The sequence below is a fragment of the Microcaecilia unicolor genome, chromosome 2, assembly GCF_901765095.1.
Source record: "Microcaecilia unicolor chromosome 2, aMicUni1.1, whole genome shotgun sequence".
Taxonomy (NCBI): domain Eukaryota; kingdom Metazoa; phylum Chordata; class Amphibia; order Gymnophiona; family Siphonopidae; genus Microcaecilia; species Microcaecilia unicolor.
The window spans coordinates 209,267,307-209,288,840 of NC_044032.1; the positions used below are offsets into that span (position 1 = coordinate 209,267,307).

A 21,534-nucleotide genomic window follows, 5' to 3' on the forward strand; every position below is an offset into this window, starting at 1 on the left:
CATCACGAAGCGCTGGGGCCAGCCGAGCCTAGATCTGATGGCGTCATCGGCCAATTGCCAACTGCCGCGCTTTTTCAGCAGAGGACGGGACCCTCGATCCCTGGGAGAGATGCTCTTCTCCAACAGTGGCCGACACAAGAGATTCTCTATGTGTTCCCGCCCTGGCCCATGTTGGGCAGGGTGCTAGACCGGGTGGCAAAGCATCCGGGCCGGATAATCCTGGTGGGTCCGGATTGGCCCAGACGTCCCTGGTATGCGGACTTGATCAGGCTCTCAGTGGACGAACCTCTGCGACTGCCAGTGGAGCAGGGCCTGTTACATCAGGGTCCCGTGGTGATGGAGGATCCCTCCACCTGTGGTCTTACTGCCTGGCTATTGAGCGGTAGAGTCTGAGGAAGAAGGGCTTCTCAGACAAGGTCTCGCCACTCTGCTGAGAGCGAGGTAGCGCTCTACTTCTACTGCTTACGCCAGGGTTTGGCGTACCTTTGCAGCGTGGTGTGAAGCAGGGTCACTTTCTCCATTTACTGCTCCAATTTCTTCAGTGCTGGCGTTCCTGCAAGAAGGTCTGGAGAAAGGCCTGTCGCTCAGTTCCCTGAAAGTCCAGGTAGCGGCCCTGGCTTGCTTCAGGGGCCGCCTGAAGGGTGCTTCCCTGGCTTCGCAGCCAGATGTGGTGCATTTCCTCAAGGGAGTTAATCACCTGCGCCCTCCTCTGCACTCAGTGGTGCCTGCGTGGAATCTCAACCTGATGCTTAGAGCCTTGCAACAACCGCCTTTTGAACCCTTGTCGAGGGCATCTCTGAAAGACCTGACGTTGAAAGCAGTCTTTTTGGTGGCTATCACTTCAGCCAGAAGAGTTTCCGAGCTCCAGGCACTCTCTTGTCGAGAGCCTTTTCTGCAGTTCACTGAGGCAGGGGTGACTATTCGCACAGTGCCTTCCTTCCTACCCAAGATTGTTTCTCGCTTCCATGTGAGTCAGCAGCTCTGTCTCCCTTCCTTTCGTAGGGAGGACTACCCAGAAGAGTATTCTGCTCTCAAATATCTGGATGTGAGACGGGTCATCATCAGATACTTGGAAGTGACCAATGATTTCCGGAAATCGGATCATCTGTTTGTCCTGTTTGCAGGTCCTCGTAAGGGTCTGCAGGCTGCTAAGCCTACAGTGGCAAGATGGGTCAAGGAAGCCATTGCAGCGGCTTATGTGGCCGCGGGGAAGGTGCCGCCTATCCAGCTGAAGGCTCACTCCACTAGAGCTCAGGCGGCCTCGATGGCAGAGGCCGGGTCCGTCTCCTTGGCAGAGATATGCAAGGCAGCAACTTGGGCATCGGCCCATACATTCTCCAAGCATTACCGCTTGACTGTGGCTGCTCGGGCGGAGGCCCGGTTTGGAGCTTCAGTGTTGAGGTCAGGGATTTCAATGTCCCGCCCTGGGTGAGTACTGCTTCGGTACATCCCACCAGTCTATGGATTGATCAGCATGATGATATGGAAGGTAAAATTATGTATCATACCTGATAATTTTCTTTCCATTAATCATAGCTGATCAATCCATAGCCCCTCCCAGATATCTGTACTGTTTATATTCTGGTTGAATTTTAGGTTCAAGTTTAGTCTTCAGTTCCTTCAGGAGGACTTCGTGTTCAAGTTTTTTCACTTGGATTCTTCAAGAGTTGAGACGAGTTTGTGTTACAGTGAGCTGCTGCATTCCTCTCCCCTCCGTTTTACGGGGCTGGATTGAGACTTAAATTCTGCCGGCACTCCCTCCCGCTTCGTGCGGCTGTAGGGCAGCTTTGTACCCCTCCCGCTTCGGCGATGTTAGGGTCAGTCAGCTCCTCCCGCGGTTGCGGTTGCAGGATAAGCCAGATCCCCCCGCATCGGCGGGTGTGGTGTCCCTCCCCCGCTCCGCGGGGATGAGCTGGACGGATTCCCCTCCCCCACTTGTGTGGGGATGAGCTGGGTTATTTCCCCTCCCCCGTTTCGGCGGTGGTGAGCTGGGCAGAGTGTCCCTTTGTGGGTGTAATTCTCTAAGTGCTGAGTCCTGCGGATGGAGCTTTGATATCGACATACTGAGGAGTTTCCGGCAGCACATGACCACATATAGGGAGGCAAAAGTTTGCTCTCTATCTCCACCTGCTGGTAGATGGACACAACCCACCAGTCTATGGATTGATCAGCTATGATTAATGGAAAGAAAATTATCAGGTATGATACATAATTTTACCTTATAGATGCATCCTAGTTTTATATATGTGTGATAAAATGCTGGAATGCTAATGTTTTACAGTGCACAAAATGATTATTTTTTCTTTTTCGTTTTCTCCTTGTTAGACCATGATAGCCTTTGACATGGATGGCAAAGTAAGAAAACCCAAGTTTGAGCTGGATAGTGAACAAGTTCGATATGAGCATCGGTTTGCTCCATTTAACAATGTTATCACACCACCCCCGGTGCACTATTTGCAGTTCAAGGTGAGTTTTAGAGCCTTCCTTTAAAAAGATGAAAGATCTTATTTGGGTTAAAAAGGAAATGATTTCTCTATGGAAAATTTATAGCGGGGTAATCTGTAAAGACAAATTAGTTGTTGCATGTGTATGCTATAAATAAATATGGAATTTCAGTACGGGTGTATGCAAGCTACTTCATGATCTTCAGATGTTGTTATATGTACATTCAGACAAATATGCTGAATTTCCAGCATAAATTGAAATAACGCGTATAGATTTTAGTAAGCAATTTAGTCTTTCATGTATACATTTTGAAATCCTGCATAATCGTTGTTAAAGGATATAAGGCATAAACTGTTTTATCTATAACATTGTTAGCTCTCTAGTGTCCCAGTAACATTACACTACATTCTGTGACCATAGAGCACTGCAAAGTATATCCTGTGTGACAGTGCTGGTTAATAAGATCTGGAAGAATATACATATGAAAATGTGAGAGATACCCCCCCCCCCCACACCCCCTGTGCACCCTGTCACAAGAAGATGGAGTTTGAAAGGTTCCCAGATTTGAGAAGTAACAACTTCCTCACCACCTTGTGGTGGTTGAATCTGCTTTCAAGAGGGCCAAGAACTAGAAGCCACTCCTTAGAGCCCAATGGAAGGATTCTAATTACCTTGGATTCTCTTAGGTTCTTCAGAATGCTATACTGTATTTTTACATAGCTGTTCATGAGCTTATATGTGCATAAGATTGAAGAGTTTGCATATTCTCTCCTTAAAGATTAATCTGACCTTAGGTCATTAGTGAGCATAGATGCTGCTACTGCTTTCTACTTCTGATGCAGCTCATGCCCACCCTTTGCACTCCAATGGAAATACCCCACTATTTTTTTGTCACTTGCTGGTTAATAACTTCAAATTTATAAAATACCCCCTCCTTCACTACCTTAATCATATCCTTCCCACTACAGAATATCCAAGAAACACTTCTTTCTCTGTCCTGCATATCTGCTAGTCTTCCATCATTGCCAATTTTGCCCACTAAAATATAGGCCGAGGTATGGATAGTATTACATTTTAGTGTGCTGGCACTAGGATGCTGTTTAGTTTTAAAACTAGAAACTGCCAAATAAAGGCATTTTCTGTTTGCATCCCTTTACACAAACCAAATGACCAGAATGAGCTAAATTCTCATTAATATCCACAGTAGATAGTATGCAAAGCATACTTAAGAGTAGATGGATTTGAGAAAAGCAGAAAGGTTTGAATACAATGCTATAGCTAGGGGTGGTGTTTTGTGGTTGCAAAATCCTAGACCAATGGAAGCAAAGAATTTGTGTACATCTATGGATAATAATGAGGTTTCAATTAAAACATAGATGGAACTGATTTTACAGTAGTCATAAATTATGCGTTCAATGGATAGTGCTGAAGGTGCTTGACCTGGCCTACAAACGAAGATATGGATTATGATAAGCCTGGCTAGCTAGAAATTCTAACCAGCTAAAGGAATGTGGCGTGTCCACAGAGTTCATTATCTACATGCCATCAGGAAGTAAGCATCAAATTAAGATGAAATACCAGACAAACCCAGGGCAAGTCTAAGGGATTCTATGGTTTCTCTGTGCAAAGATTATTTCAGTTGCCAATTCAAATGAATGGGCACTGAGGGCAGTGAAATCTTAAGATACTGTGTTATCTATTCCTTTTATCTATACTTATATCTATCTATAATAATTGATGCCATGTCCAGCTGCAGGCACAGTTGACCAAGGCAAAGAGTAAAACCATTCATTACAGTGACTAGTCATAACACAACACATGCCTATATCTCCCTGATAGCAAACTGGTGGCAGCTAGACCAGGCAGGGCCAGACTATAAACATAGGATCCAGGTCTGTGGGTGCCTGAGCATCCCCAATATTGAGCAGATTGACTGCATCCAAGGAAAGGTAATTTCTAATTTCCATTGGGTTTAGCACCCCCAATTATTTTGGGAGGTTGGCTTCTATGGCTATAAGTATAATGGGTGTGTAGCAGCAAAAGGTACAGGTGGACAGATTGTTGAGGGACTCAACACCAAGAAGAATCTGCGCTGGGAGTACTACTCCCCCTCCATACAAGAGGTGCTGGTGCATTGGTTTTCTGGCACCCAGGACCAGCCTCCCGTCTCGACCCCAGCAGCTGCCTGTCTCTGAGCAGATGCCACAGCCTTTTCCTGTGTTGGCCTTCAAGTGCATCTGGGCCTTGCTTCCTGAGCTGCTGGCTGCCTTCATGTAACGGACTGCATCCACATCAGGGGTGCTTGCGTCTACCCTGTCCCACTTGGCCCTCAGCCTGTGGTGCGGCCTCCAACGCTGGTGTTGACTGCCACCCAAGCCAGTACTCCCTCGATGTCGGTGGAGGAAGCTTTGCAGGAGTCAAGACAGGAGCCGCCGACTCGATGCCCCTGTCGAGGACATGGTTGCTCAAACTCAGCCCTCCCAGCAGGGAGATTAGGGAAGAAAAGATGAGAGAAAAAGAGAAAAAAGTGATAGAAAGATAACATAGAACATTTGACTGACACCGATGAGGAGCGCTCAAGGGAGTTGGAGGAGGATCCACAGTACTTCTCAGAGGATGAGTTCTATGTTGTCTCCGACCCCTCTCCTCCACAGGAAAGGAGAACGTTTTCTCCTGAGAGCCTTTCCTTCCCCTCTTTTGTCAAGGAAATGGTAGCTGCCATTCCATTTCCTTCAGAGGTGGAGGATGAGCCCAGGGCCAAGATGCTCGAGGTCCTGAACTATGAGTCTTCTCATAGAGAGGCTGTGACTGTACTGCTGTTCAAGATCCTACAAGACATTCTTGTGCAGAACTAGGAGTTCCCTCTGTCTGTCCTGGTACTGCTCAAGAAGATTGATACCATATGCCCCAGTTGCCTTACCATTCCATGGTGGTGGAATCTGCCCTCAAAAGAGCCAGGAGTTCTAGAAACTATGCTTTGGCGCCCCCAGGCAGAGAAGCTAGAACCTTGGACTCTTTGGGAGGAAGATGTTTCAGGCCTCTATGCTTGTGTCATGGATACAATCATACCAGCTCTTCACGAGCATCTCTTTGCCGGACTCTATATGCAAGATACTAGACTTGGCTGACTCCCACTGGAGCAGGCCAAGTCGCTTCACAAGTTGGTCAAGGAGCAGAAGATGTATTGTAGGTTCTTGGCCAGGGGCGCCTACGACACCTTTGACGTGGCATCAAGAACACTTCAGAGGCAGGAGCTCTTCAGTCCATGCAGATGACTATTTAACTCCTGGAGCTACTGGGGTTTGTCATAAATTACCCAAAGTCCCTTCTTCCAGTTCTGAAACTAGAATTCATAGGAGCTCTGCTGGATTCACAGACGGCTCATGCCTATCTCCCCGAGAAGAGGGCAGACAACCCTTATGTCCATGGCCAGAGCGTCTCAGCAGATAACAGCTCGGCAGATGTTGAGACTACTGGGCCATATGGCCTCCACAGTTCATGTGACTCCCATGGCACGTCAAAACATGCAATCAGCTCAATGGACCCTAGCTTCCCAGTGGTTTCAGGCTACAGGGGATCTAGAGGATGCAATCCAGCTATCCACCGATCTTCACAATTCCCTTCAGTGGTGGACAATTCGATCCAATTTGACCTTGGGACGTCTATTCCAAATTCCTCAGCCACAAAAAGTGCTGACAACGGATGCATCTCTCCTGGGGTGGGGAGCCCATGTAGATGGGCTTCACACTGAAGGAGCTTGGTCCTTCTCTAGGAATCAGGTCTTCAGATCAATCTCCTGGAATTACGAGCGATCTGGAACGCTCTAAAGGCTTTCAGAGATTGTCTGAATTTGAATAATTTGATTGGATAGCCAATCAGGTTGCGATGTACTGCATCAACAAGCAGGGGGGCACGGGATCTCGCCCCCTATGTCGGGAGGCCGTCTAGATGTGGCTATGGGCTCGCGCTCACGGCATGCTTCTCCAAGCCACGTATCTGGCAGGCGTAAACAGCAGTCTGGCCGACAGGTTGAGCAGGATAATGCAACCTCACGAGTGGTCGCTCAACTCGGGCATAGTACGCAAGATCTTTCGAGCGTGGGGCACCCCCTCGGTGGATCTTTTTGCTACTCAGACCAACCACAAGGTCCCTCAGTTCTGTATCAGACTTCAGGCCCATGATAGACTAGCTTCGGATGCTTTTCTCCTTCATTGGGAGAAGGGTCTTCTGTATGCATATTTATTTATTTATTGCACGTGTATCTCACATTTTCCCACCTATTTGCAGGCTCAATGTGGCTTACAATACCTGTAATGGCAACGCCATTCCAGGTTATAGAAATACATTTGCTGTTAAAAGATGACAAGAGTAGTAAACTTAACATATCGATCTGATCAGACAGTTGAAGAGAAAAAAAAAAGACATTCATAATCAGGGACGCGTAGTGGTGTGTTGTAGTTAGTTATGGATTTTCGTGATAAGCTTTGGTGAAGAGAGAGGTTTTCAACAATTTGCGGAAGTTGGTTATTTCATTGGTTGTTTTTAGGTGTTTTGGAAGTGCATTCCACAACTGCGTGCTCATGTAGGAAAAGCTGGATGTGTGTGTCAGTTTGTATTTTAATCCTTTGCAGCTGGGGAAGTGCAGATGAAGATAGGTACGAACAGATCTTTTGGCATTTCTGGATGGGAGGTCCACTAGGTCAAGCATGTATGACGGGGTGTCTCCGTAAATGATTTTATGGACTAACGTGCAGATTTTGAAAGTTATACGTTCTTTAAGAGGGAGCCACCTCTGGTGGGGAAGACTTTGCTGAAACTCAAGCAAGACTGTGGAACCATGATTCTGATAGCTCCTTTTTGGCCACATCAGATCTGGTTCCCTCTTCTTCTGGAGTTGTCCTCCGAAGAATCGTGGAGATTGGAGTGTTTTCCAACCCTCATTACTCAGAACGAGGGGGCGCTTCTGCATCCCAACCTCCAGTCTCTGGCTTTCACGGCCTGGATGTTGAGGGCGTAGAGTTCGCTTCCTTGGGTCTTTCTGAGGGTGTCTCTCGAGTCTTGCTTGCTTCCTGGAAAGATTCCACTAAAAAGAGTTACTCTTTCAAATGGAGGAGGTTTGCTGTCTGGTGTGACAGCAAGGCCCTAGATCCTCGCTCTTGTCCTACACAGACCCTGCTTGAATACCTTCTACATTTATCAGAGTCTGGTCTCAAGACCAATTCCGTAAGAGTTCACCTTAGTGCAATTAGTGCTTATCATCAACGTGTAGAGGGTAAGCCTATCTCTGGACAGCCTTTAGTTTTTCGCTTCATGAGAGGTTTGCTTTTGTCAAAGCCCCCTGTCAAACCTCCACCAGTGTCATGGGATCTCAACGTCGTTCTCTCCCAGCTGATGAAGTCTCCGTTTGAGCCACTGAATTCCTGCCATCTGAAGTATTTGACCTGGAAGGTCATTTTCTTGGTGGCAGTTACTTCAGCTCGTAGAGTCAGTGAGCTTCAAGCCTTGGTAGCCCATGCTCCCTATACTAAATTTCATCATAACAGAGTAGTCCTCTGCACTCACCCTATGTTCCTGCCGAAGGTGGTGTTCCATCTGTACTAGTCAATTGTCTTGCCAACATTTTTCCCCGTCCTCATACCCGCCCTGCTGAACGTCAGTTGCATACATTGGACTGCAAGAGAGCATTGGCCTTCTATGTGGAGCGGACGAGCCCCTTTAGACAGTCCGCCCAAATATTTGTTTCTTTTGACCCCAACAGAAGGGGAGTTGCTGTCGGGAAATGCACCATTTCAAATTGGCTAGCAAATTGCATTTCCTTCACTTACGCCCAAGCTGGGCTGACTCTTGAGGGTCATGTCACGGCTCATAGTGTTAGAGCCATGGCAGCGTCAGTGGCCCACTTGAAGTCAGCCACTATAGAAGAGATTTGCAAGGCTGCGGTGTGGTCTTCAGTCCACACATTCACATCTCACTACTGCCTTCAGCAGGATACCCGACTCACTTTTATCCGTTCTACACCACTCAGGATTTTGTAATCTTCAATCATATCTCCCTTCATCCGTCTTTTTCCCAATTGAAGAGACCTAATCTGTTTAGCCTTTCCTTATATGGGAGGAGTTCCATCCCTGTTATCACTTTCATTCTTTTTTGAACCTTTTCTAATTCTGCTATATATTTTTTGAGATACAGCAACCAGAATTGAACACAATACTTAAGGTGAAGTTGTACCATGGAGTGATACAGAGGCATTATAATATTCTTGGTCTTATTTTGCATCCCTTTCCTAATTCCTAGCATCCTGTTTGCTTTTTTGGTCGCTGCCGCACACTGGGCATAAGGTTTCAGCGTATTGTCTACAATGACACCTAGATCTTTTTTTCTGAGTTCTGATTCCTAAAGTGGACCCTAGCATCACAGCTATGATTTGGAGTATTCTTCCCAAATTGTCTACATTTGTCTACATTAATTTTCTTCTGCCATTTGGATGACCATCCTTCCAGTTTCCTAAGGTCTTCCTTATCGTGACTGGGACTTATCACCAAGTAGAAAGTAAACCTATCTCTGCCCAGCCTTTAGTTCACTTTGAGGGGCTTGCTTCTCTTGAAGCCTCCTGTCAAACCCTCTACAGTGTTATGGGACCTTGGTCGTTTTGAGCCAGCTGATGAAAGCTCCTTTTAGAAACATGTTCTTTAATTGAGATCTCCCATTAAGGCTTTGAAGTATTACACGATATCAACATTTTTTTTTCTTCAAGTCTCTGGACTCATTGGAGCTCAGGTATCTGGTCTGTAAGGTTGAAATTTTGATGGTGGTCATTTAACCTCACAGAGCTGGTGAGAACCAGAACTTACCAAGCTTCACCTTATCCCAAATTTCATCAGAAGGTGTGTGTGTGTGTGTGGGGGGGGGGGGGGGGGGGGGTGGGTTCTACTGTAATTGGTCGTTTATATAACATTTTTCTCTACACCATATTTCTATAAAAATGGAAAAAGGTCTTCATTCCATGAATTGCAAGAGAGGAGCTGTCTTTCACCTGCAGTGGACTCAAGGCCATAGGAAATCTATTCAGCTGAATATTAGATGATGATTCATAAATAAGCAGACATCCTCCAGCTGAGCACAGTGCAGAGCCCTCAATTTGTGCTTAAAAAGAAAGTATTTGTTTTTAAAACCTGAAAACAAGCTGCAGTTAGATTTCTACCATTTCTTCTAAATTTGAAATATATTACAGTAAAGCAAAGTGGTGGCCAAACCATAGAAAATCTACTTCTTGCTTCAGAAGAAACAGTAAGAGGAATCTGTAGAAATGTTGCACTGGTATTAAAAGACAGATTTCCCCTATAACAGCCCTTAATTGTTGAAATAAAAGGGTTTTAAAAGTGGATTTTGTGAGGTTAAATATATCTAATCAATTCTAGGATTTAACAGACACTGGAGGCTTCTAAGGTTGCATTAGAAAGATAGAATGCAAACTTTGATTTAAAATATGGGATGATCTGTAACCAGTAGGAGTGTGTGAGCAGTGACAAGTGCAGGCCATCAGAATTCACAAGAGACTCCTTACTCACCCTTAGGCACAGTTCCATTACAGCAACAAACTATAGATAAAATGATCTTTTAATATAGGTTCATTAAAAAATAGATACAGGGACACCAACCATCCTGATAAAATTCAGAAGGGATTTTATTGAGGGGTCTGGTGGAGAGTATAATATAGAACAGGGGAGGGCCACATGCATGTCAATACTGCCCCTAGCAGGCCACAACATTATATATTGTCAGAAGCGGAAATGCACAGAGCTTCATAGACTACCTGGGATAATTTTTTTATTTTTATTTTTTATTTGTTATTATTCAATTTAGATTTACGCAATTAACATAAATTCACACAAAGGAAAAAAAAAGAAATTTACATTACACATTATCATATCAAGAAAAATCTTTAACCATTAGTCCTCATAGTGTGGATCCAAGAAAAGGAAATTCAAACAAAACCCAAATAATATAAAAATGAATTACTTCATATAATCGAGCACACAGGGTAAGGAGTGTCGCTAACCGGTTAAACGCTTTGCACTCAAGGACTGCTGCAGCATTATTCCTTTGATACAATAAATTCTTTTAACTTCTCTGGTTCAAAAAATATATAATTTACAGAATTCAAAGAAACACAACATCTATCTACAGGGGAATCTTAAAAAAAAGGTCCCTCCTATTTGCAACATCCTCTCTTTCAACAACAAAAACTGCTTTCTTTTCCTTTGGGTTTCTCGAGCAAAATCTGGAAAAACCTGAATTTTTGAGCCAAGGAAGGGTGAATTAGTGTGGCAGAAATAAAGTTTGAAAATATTATTCCGATCTAGTTGTAGAGCGAAGGTGACCAACAAAGTAGTTCTTTCAGTTATTGCCTCAAGTGAAGATTCTAGAAATTCCGTTAAGTTTAGTCCAGATTGGGGGTCAGGAAGCAATTCTCTCCCTCTGATTCCTGAAATATACATTGCTTTAGTAATAGGTGGGTATCCCTCTAAAGGGATACCTAATACTTCGGTGAAATACTTTTTAAGCATGTCTATCGCTGGAATAAGAGGGGATTTAGAGAAATTAAGAAAACGTAAGTTATTCCCCCTAATCTGGTTTTCTAAATATTCCAATTTGCGTTGTTGGAGGCTAGTATCTTTTATCAACGCATTCGTCAAAGGGTTCACCGTTTTTAGTTCTTTATCAAAAAGCTCCATTTTTATAGATTGTTCTGTAACTTTCTTTACCAAATCAGATTGTGATTTCTTTAAATCCGCAACTTCAGCACAGAAAATACCTGACATTTGCAGCAGGTTGGAATTCAGTCCTTGTATTGCATCCCATAATGATTCCATTGCAACGGTAGCAGGTTTCTTTAAAGTTCCAAGACTTATGGAAGGTTCGTCAGGATTTCTTCCAGGCAGCAAAACTGTCTGAGCTGGCAAACTCACTGGCGTTGACGAGGCAGCGGGGTCTCCACACACAGCCGCTGGGGACCGACTTCCGGACTCAGCGTGCTGTTCACTCGCACCCGTAGTACCTTTTCCAGGTCTTGGAGGGACCGTTATCGAGGGAGGACTCAAAGAAACTCCCGCAGCGCTCTGGTCTGCTTGCTGTCCCGGACCTCCCGAAGCGAACACTCCAACTCCCGGTGTCTGGAGTCCCGACTCCTCCAACGTCATCTGCCTCAAAAGAGGGGGTTCAACCTTGCCCGTGGAGGTAGGCACTCCAGATTTCCCCTTCCTCTTTCCCATAACGGGTCCGAGGAGTCACAATCGAAGCAGTTTCCGACGGGTAACAGGAGCTCCGTCCCGCGCGTCTGCTCAGGCGGCCATCTTGGATCCTCCCACCTGGGATAATTAAGTAAAAATGTAACTAGAAACAATGGAAACCAACTGCTAGAATGGCTATTCTGAAAATATTTGCAAAATAACAGTGTTTAAAATTTCCAGACTCTGGTTAATGATGATTTTGGTGTGTATTTCCCTGGTGTCAGGGGCCACATAAAATTCAGTGGCAGGCTGCAAGTTGCCCGCCCCTGTTATAGAAGTTAAAAATTAAATAAAAGACTGGCTTGGTTGCTCAGTGGCCTGCAAATTGAACTGGGTTCAATTCTTGGCTCTGGTCTTCCACTCCCCTGGTTGTCCAGGGCTAGGGATATTCCTGGGGTAATTCTGTGCAGTATTTTTTAAAATTCTGCACTGTTAATTTAGGTTTTTTTTTTTGCATAGAATGGCCCCATCCTAAGGCCTGAAATGTTCTCCTATTTCCTTCTTCAAGCTCCAGCCTCTCCCACCCTCCCCAACGGCAGATTTAACATTTCTCTGCCCCCCACATCCCACCTTCACCAGTGGCACATTCACATTTCTCTTCTGCCGCCTCCCTCTTCATGGAGCTGGAGCTGGCACAGAGATTGCGTGGCAGGAAGAGGAGAAAGTGAATAGCAGCATATCGGATCACTTCCTCCTCCTCTGCTGGCTTAGACTTGACTGCTTATGTGAACCGTGGGACGCCTGCAATTAAAAATGGTCTGATCTAAGCCAGCAGAGGAGGAGGAAGTGACCTGATGTGCAGCAGTTCACGGCCTCCTCCTGCCATGTGATCTGAGGGGGAAAGAGACCCGATGTTGGCACTGAGCAGAATTCTGCATGTTCCACAGGGTGAGGGATTCTCCCCCAGGAATAGCTAAGGATGATGCAGAGACAAGGGTGACGGAGTTGGTCCTCATACACTGATGACACCTAGTGGTCAAATTAAAAACCCTTGATTGCTAGCTCTAGATCCTGGTGCTTGATCTTGGCTGCGGAATGTCTCTGCAGTGACTGGTGTAAATTGAGAGGATGTATAAAATAGAGGAAAATTCACAAGTTGTGGCAACTGAAAGCTCAAGACACTGGATCTAACCCTGGTTTCAACTGATCTAGAAAAATTTGAAAACATTTATTTGCACGAGCATATTGTTGTTGAGAAAACTGCTTGATGACCAAGGATTCAGTACAAATGTTCATTGTATGTTTTGTTTGTTGATTTTATTATTCATTTTTTATTGGTATCTACTTAGGTAATAGGTGGGCTATAAATAAAATTAAATAAAATAAGCCTAAAGCAACAAGAGGGAACTACTGAGTCAAAAAAAAAAAAAAAAACTTCTCTGCCAGCCTAGTGATTCACTGCTGGAAGACCTGGGTAGAATGCTGGGTTTCTGCTGCTCAGGCTGACCAAAGCTGGGGAGGCTGCAAAAGCAGACTTTGCAGTGCCCGGTGGGAGGGAATCTCAGCCACTGCCCACCATTGATGCTTAGGGGCTAATTTTTTGTCAGGGCACCTATGTGAAAAGTCAAAAAGGTGTCTTTTGTAAAAGCAATGTAGGCTTTTATTTCCGTTATAGGACTACCATTGCAGTGCCCAAATGCTCTTTAATAGATTTCAACATGCACCTTTTTAAGGCAAATGCGTATATGTATTTGCATGTTTTATAAAACATGTTCATACATTACAACTCTGCCCCTGATCTGTCAAAGCTAGGCACCAGAGAATGTTTACATAGGATTCCTGAAGTACATACCATCTTGTTGGCTTGCTTATACATATGTATTTGACTGCACAAATTTATAAGGGCCCTTTCTTACATCTGAAAAAAAATGCATTACACGCAAAAAGTATTTCTAAAACTCTGTACTGTCCACAATAGCCTGGTTCTACAGTTTGTGCCTCCTGGCCAGTGGCTCCATCTATGCTCATTTGGGAGGGTGATATAAAATTAACTGCCATCTAAGCTAATTTAAATCAGTTGCTTTGTGTAAAGCTTGTTATCTTGTCTTAGCTTGTGCAAAGAAATTGTGCGTGCACTTAGAAATCTGTGGCTCAGACTTTGAAAAGGGGAGCCTTTGTGTGAAATTTGTAATTGTTTTGACTTGACAAGATGCTTTGCTTTCTAGGAAATGTCTGACCTGAACAAGTACAGTCCTCCTCCTCAATCCTGTGACCTTTACATGGCAGCCAGCAAGCACTTTCAGCAGGCGAAAATGATTTTGGAAAATATTCCTAACCCAGACCAGGAGGTGAGACCAAATCAGTTATTTCTTTTCTTTTTTAAAATAAGATATTCTTTTACCAATTTAATGCTTGCAGAATAAGAAAACTCAAGTTGTATAATAGTTAAAGTGAAATTAAGGTATTATTCTTAAGTAAAACTCTAATTTGTTTTCTTAAATTTAATTTCCCTCCAAGTGAGGGATGCTACTTATAAAGCAGTTTACAGCCTTTTCCACTACTTAAAACTATTGCTCAGTAAACAAGATTCAAAAGTGCTTGTTGAAATTTTTATAGTGCTCTGGTGTTCAAAAGTTAAGATCATGAACTTACTGGGGCCTTAAATAATGCTATTCACAAATTCTAAGAAATGCATCAATTGAGGAAGACTAAAACACTACTATGCCCAATCCCATTCTTATGGAAAGCAGTTTGTCTGAATAATATCTACATTTCAGTATTGTGATTTTGGTTCTTTTTTTTTTTTTAAGATTTGTGTGTGGTTACTTGTAAACCTAAAAGGGCATTGTCCTTGTTAGCAGCAGCATAAGAATCTAGAAACTGATGAGTTACGACCATCTGCCAGCAGGTGGAGGTAGAATATAACTGAACTCTGTTGTATAGGACAGTGAGGATTCTGGTCAGTTAGTATCTCTCTGTTTCCAGAGGGTGGTAGACAGTGTCCCTCAACTTCTAGTCTCTTCAAAACTTGTGGCTTGTGTTCTGGTCCTGGTTGAGCCTAGGAATGTTTAGGTTGCTGCTGGTGCCTTATTGGGGTACACCTGGTGGAGGTATGTTCCCCCCCCCCCCCTGTCGCTACCTTACTTTCCCCACAGAAAAAAAAATGTTGTCTGAAGGGAAATGAACTTTCTTTGTCTCTGTGACACAGTGAATTAACTGTGTTTAGCTTTTTAATTGGAGGGAATTGAGTTTTTTGAGGTGAGAAATTCCTGCATTCTTCTGTGCAGAGAAATTAACTTCTTTCTTCAGCCAGCTACTGATGAGTACACCTTTAAAAAAAATTCTTAATTGCTGTCGGCTCCTCATCTGCTGTGGCTTGTTTTTCACTGCTGCTCCCTTCCTGAACTAGTGTATCGTGCCAGTTTCAGCAGCCTTTTTCCACATCGAGGCTCTCTGGGGGGGAGGGCTTGCTTTCTGCATTCTCGGTTGGAGTCATGGCAGGTACGTCAAATTCCTGTGTGATGCTCTATTCTAACAGTGGAGGAGTGGCCTAGTGGTTAAGGTGGTGGACTTTGGTCCTGGGGATCTGAGGAACTGAGTTTGATTCCCACTTCAGGCACAAGCAGCTCCTTGTGACTCTGGGCAAGTCACTTAACCCTCCATTGCCCCATGTAAGCCGCATTGAGCCTGCCACGAGTAGGAAAGCGCGGGGTACATATGAAACAAAAAAAAAAAACTCTTCTGCTGAGCATGCTCCCTTCGGCCATTTTTGACCCCCTGGGTTCCTCTTATTACGGCTGTTTCTTCACCTCTCACTTCTTCTGATACTTGTTAAGCCTTGCCTTCTCAGGTCCTTTCCTCTTCTTTTCATGCACCAGGCTTTTCTCTTAAAAAGATCTCTCCTAAATACCAATTCCCAGCAACCTGCTCCCTCTACGTCTCTGGCCACAGATTCTAAGAAAAGAAGAGTAAATTCTGTACCTAGATATGGACCCTGTTTCTCCTCCAGTTTCTGAAGGGGGACCGTGTCTGTCCCCTCTGCCTTACCAGAGATGCTGTAGCAAGGGGAGATCTCTTTAGATGAGTCTGATGACTCCACTACTGTCCGCGTGTTCCATCAAAAAGAATTACCTTCCTTTATAAGTAAAGCTCTAGACGTTTTGAACATCTGTGTCTCGAGCAGGAGAAGAGATGTTCTTCAAATTCTTTGATGGCTAGTACTGAGCACCCCCCCCCCCCCCCCCACCCAAGGTCCTTCACTATCCATGAGGCTATACAGGAGTTAATCTCCACTCAGTGGGGGACTCCAGATGCCAACCTTAGGGTAGCAAGGGCTATGGCACATTTTTATCCTATATTCCAAGATGAGCTTGACATATTGAAGTTACCCAAGGTAGATGACAAAAAAGACAACCCTTCCTGTTGAGGAAGGTATTTTGCTAAAGATGTTCCAGATAGGTAGCTTGAATTCTCTCACAAACTCTTTTGAAGTTGCTGCGTTATCCCTGCAGACATCTGCTAGAGCTTTCTTCACTGCTGACACCCTTTTGGAACCGGCTTCTCATGCCTCCCTTAAAGTTCCTAGTATTGAGACAAGTTTGCATACTTAACAGACATCTCATATAATCTTATTCGGGCTTTAGCGAAGCAGATTGCCTTATCTGTTATAGCCAGGAGCTTCCTATGGCATCACCACTGTTCATCTGGTGCAGCCTCTAAACAATGTCTCATCAAGCTTTAGGGGCAAATTGCTCTTAGATTTAGAGAAGGTTGTTAAGGACCTAGGGGACTCTAAGACCCAGCCTCCAAAGCGCTGGTTTGTTGTTTATTCTTTTCTGCCTGTTTTTACCTTTTGATGTCTTTACAGACACCCTTTAACTGAATTTCATTATTTTACCTCTACCTTACGAGCTTTTCTTTCGTAAAGCTGTTATTAATTACCCATTACTACTGGTCAGATTCAGCTCATACTTCTTCCTGCTTTGGAGATAGGCCATTATTTTTCTGTTCACTCGGAAATTTAATTAGTTGGTGCATAAAGGCTATTGTTAGTTATAAATACTGGCAGAGCTCTTGGGTCAGCTTATGCTGCTCATTATTATAGGTCACAATATCTATTTGTCTTTTTAAGAAGCACAGTACGTGAGTGATTTGCCCTTTTCTGAAAGGGAAATGTGCCTTCCCTTTTGCTTGCACTACCAGAGGATTTTTTTTTTTTTTTTGCTGAAGGTTTTGGAGACAGAGAGAAAGGGGACCGGGGAGGGGAGTGTTCAGAAGCACAGGAAGACTTGTTGGGAGAGGGAGAGAGAGAGAATGGAGTTCATGGGAGGAGGGGGTTCAGAAGCACAGGAAGATTTGCTGGGAGGGAGAGAGAGAGAAAGAGATGTGTTTGAGAAGGACAGATGCTGGAAATAGGTGATGGAAAAAACAAGGGAGATGGTGATCGTGGAGGGAAGTGCCAGTGCCCATGGAGTGGGGGGAGGGAAAAGATGGTGCCCATAGAGGGAAAGGGAAGAGATGAGACTGTGCCTTTAGAGGGGAAGGCATGGGCGTAGTTTGACTGTTTTATTTGGGGGGGGGGGGGGGGCAAAGGATGGGGCGGGGCATATTAGCATATTCATTTGCATATATATATATATATATATATATATATATATATATACACACACACACACAAATGAATATGCTAATATGGAGGAAGGAAGGTAGAAAAATCTGGCTTTTTTGGGGGGAGAATAACCACGACTCCCTCTTCCTCTCCAGTAGTATTTCCCCACCCCCTTTCCCATACCATGCCAGTGTTGACCTTAGAAATGCATAGGCTCTATATGTAGATCCTTCAAGAGGTAGTGTGTCATGATTTAGGCTCTACACCCTTTCTGATGCTTTGGTGCCACCTCAATAAGGCCAACACACAATCTCTCCACTGCAAAACACTATACACAAACTTGTGCAAAAATACACTCATAACCTTACCAAACCATAACAGCACTAATTCCAAGGACAGGACGAGCTACAACCTTATGTGTGGAAAGGCAGCATTGTAATTACACTGGGCTCTAAAACACCAGTACACTACCTAGTGAAAAAAAAAAGGGGCTGCAAATACTACACACTAGCAGAATACTGTACCTTGATCACACATGAAAAACACATGACACAACAGATATGACCCAAGGAACTAGAAATAAAAAAATATGAAGGCAAAATACTGAAACTGGAAAACTACCTCAAGAAGTCAGACTCAGCATGCAGCAGTACTAGAAAAATTGAAATTTACATGCAAAATATCACACATTCGCATTTCCAAAAGCTGATATATTCCAAATAATAAATTCAGAATAAAATACTTTTTTCTACCTTTGTTGTCTGATAGTAACATAGTAACATAATAGATAACGGCAGAAAAAGACATGCACGGTCCATCCAGTCTGCCCAACAAGATAACTCATATTTGCTGCTTTTTGTGTATACCCTACTTTGATTTGTACCTGTGCTCTTCAGGGCACAGACCGTATAAGTCTGCCCAGCACTATCCTCACCTCCCAACCATCAGCCCCACCTCCCAACCACCGGCTCTGGCACAGGCACAGACCATATAAGTCTGCCCAGCACTATCCTCACTTCCCAACCACCAGCCCTGCCTCCCAACCACCGGCTCTGGCACAGACCGTACAAGTCTGTCCAGCACTATCCCCGCCTCCCAACCACCAGTCCCACTTCCCACCACCGGCTCTGGCACAGACCGTATAAGTCTGCCCAGCCCTATCCCCGCCTCCCAACCACCAGCCCCACCTCCCGATCTTGACTAAGCTCCTGAGGATCCATTCCTTCGGCACAGGATTCCTTTATGCTTATCCCACGCATGTTTGAATTCCGTTACCGTTTTCATTTCCACCACCTCCCGCGGGAGGGCATTCCAAGCATCCACTACTCTCTCCGTGAAAAAATACTTCCTGACATTTTTCTTGAGTCTGCCCCCCTTCAATCTCATTTCATGTCCTCTCGTTCTACCACCTTCCCATCTCCGGAAAAGGTTCGTTTGCGGATTAATACCTTTCAAATATTTGAACGTCTGTATCATATCACCCCTGTTTCTCCTTTCCTCCAGAGTATACATGTTTAGTTCAGCAAGTCTCTCCTCATACGTCTTGTAACGCAAATCCCATACCATTCCCGTAGCTTTTCTTTGCACCGCTTCAATTCTTTTTACATCCTTAACAAGATACGGCCTCCAAAACTGAACACAATACTCCAGGTGGGGCCTCACCAACGACTTATACAGGGGCATCAACACCCCCTTTGTTCTGCTGGTCACACCTCTCTTTATACAGCCTAACAACCTTCTAGCTATGGCCACCGCCTTGTCACACTGTTTCGTCGCCTTCAAATCCTCAGATACTATCACCCCAAGGTCCCTCTCTCCGCCCGTACCTATCAGACTCTCCCCGCCTAACACATACGTCTCCCGTGGATTTCTACTTCCTAAGTGCATCACTTTGCATTTCTTCGCATTGAATTTTAATTGCCAAACCTTAGACTATTCTTCTAGCTTCCGTAGGTCCTTTTTCATGTTTTCCACTCCCTCCGGGGTGTCCACTCTGTTACAGATCTTAGTATCATCCGCAAATAGGCAAACTTTACCTTCTAACCCTTCGGCAATGTCACTCACAAATATATTGAACAGAATCGGCCCCAGCACCGATCCTTGAGGCACTCCACTACTTACCTTTCGCTCCTCCGAGCGAATTCCATTCACCACCACCCTCTGGCGTCTGTCCGTCAACCAGTTCCTAATCCAGTTCACCACTTTGGGTCCTGATCATTTAGTTTTTCTATTTGCTTTGGTCCTAGTGTCTTCTGTTTTATGCAGTGTCTTATTTCCATTTGATATTTTTTCACTCACCATGTCCACCATCCCCCTGTGTCCTTATGCGTCCTGTCTACCATCTGTAGCCCTGGCCCTATCCTTCCTCGAGTTTCAGTATCTACCCTCAAAGTGTTCTGATCCAGCCCTTAAATTCAGCAGTTTCCCCTCTATCCATATCCAGCATTTCTCCTCACTCCCCTCCCCTCCATCCATGAGCATCTACTTCCTCTGTCTTCCCTTCCCTCCATCCATGTCCAGCATTTCTCCTCTCTTCCTTCCCCTCCATCTGTATGCATCTCCTTTCTCTGACTTTCCTTCCCTCCGTCCCTGTCCAACATTTCTCCTCTCTTCCCTGCCTCCCCTCCATTCATATCCAGTATTTCTCCTCTCTCCCCTCCCCTCCATCCATGTGCATCTCCTTTCTGACTTCCCTTCCCTCCATCCATCTATGTCCAGCAACTCTCCATTCTCCCCTGCCCTTCCCTCCATCCATCCATGTCCAGCAATTCTCCTCTCTCCCCTGCCCTCCCTTCCATGTCCAGCGATTTCTCTCACCCTGCCCTACCCTCCATCCATGTGCATCTCCTTCCTGTCTTTCCTCCCCTCCATTCATGTCCAGCAACTCTCCTCTCTCCCCTGCTCCCTCCATCCATGTCCAGCAACTCTCCTCTCTCCCCTGTCTCCTCCATTCATGTCCAGCAACTCTCCTCTCTCCCCTGCACCCTCCATCCATGTCCAGCAACTCTCCTCTCTCCCCTGCAACCTCCATCCATGTCCAGCAATTCTCCTTTGAACCTCCCTCCATCCATGTCCAGCAATTCTCCTTTGACCCCCCCCCCACCCTTCCCTCCATGTCCAGTGACTTCCCCAGCTTCCCCGAGTTCTAGTTCCCTCTTTCCATGTCCAAGAACTCTCCATTATCCCCTGCCCTCTCCTCCATCCATATCCAGCAACTGTCCTCTCTCCCTCGCCCCCTCCATTCATCCATGTCCAGCAATTTCTCTTCTCTCCCCTCCCCGTCCAGTGATTTCGCCTCTCTCCCCTGCCCTCCCCTTCCATGTCCAGTGATTCTCCTCCCCCTCCCTCCTATCTATGTCCAATAATTCTCCTTTGACCCCCCCTCCACCCTCCCATCCTATCCATGTCCAGTAACTTCCCCAGCTCCCCCTTTTCAGTTCGAACCCAGCCCCACCTGCCCTCCCTCAGCTCCCCAACAGTCCTCCTCTCCGTTCCTTCCTCCCCCCCACCGAGCGTTTAAACCTTTTATTTTCAGTTGCAGTGACAACAATAAAGAAAACAGCACAGCAGGCTTGCCTCCAGCCTTTCCCTTCCCTCACAGATAGTGTCCTGACCTCACAGAAACAGGAAATACGTCATCATGGGAAGGCGGGACTCTGTAAGGGAAAGGAAAGGCTGGAGGTGAGCCTGCTTGCTGTGCTGTTTTATTCACTGCCGTCTCTGCGACTGAAATAAAAGATTTAAATGCGGGGGGGAGGGGCAGGAAGGAACGAAGAGGAGGGCTGGCGGGAAGGAGGGACCAGAGCTGCCTACAGTGTTGTGCTGGCCCTGCGTTTTGGGGGGGGGCAAACTACGCCCACGGGGGAAGGGAAGGGGAGAGAAGAGAGACAGAAAGAGACAGTGCCTCTGGAGGGAAAGGGGAGAGAAGAGAGACAGAAGGAGACGGTGCCCATGGAGAGGAACAGAAGGGGAGGGGAGAAGAGAGAGACAGGTGCCCAGGGAAGGGAAGAGAGAATGGAGGAGATGGTGCCCATGAATGGAAGGGAAGAGATGGAAACCAGACAGATTTGAAAAGGAGGAAAAAATGGCTAAAAGTTGAATGTAAAAGATGGATATAAGGCAGGATGAGAAAGAGGAGAAAATAACAAGTAAATACTAGACAGGAGGCCTTGGATGCAGAGTTCAGAGCACAGGGAAGCAGAATCAGAGACAGGGAACGAGATGATTGGAAAGATAAAATCACCAGACAAC

At 45.3% G+C, this 21,534-nt stretch overlaps 1 protein-coding gene across 3 annotated transcripts in view; it reads left to right on the top strand.

The window, feature by feature from the left end:
• Nucleotides 1-21,534, top strand: part of NAA35 (N(alpha)-acetyltransferase 35, NatC auxiliary subunit) — a 212,113-nt gene that overhangs the window by 172,451 nt on the left and 18,128 nt on the right. For all 3 annotated transcript variants that reach the window (XM_030193674.1, XM_030193673.1, XM_030193676.1), the window contains 2 exons: nucleotides 2,326-2,466; nucleotides 13,901-14,023. In XM_030193674.1, coding sequence (XP_030049534.1) covers nucleotides 2,326-2,466; nucleotides 13,901-14,023 — 264 coding nt within the window. The remainder of the gene's footprint in view (nucleotides 1-2,325; nucleotides 2,467-13,900; nucleotides 14,024-21,534) is intronic.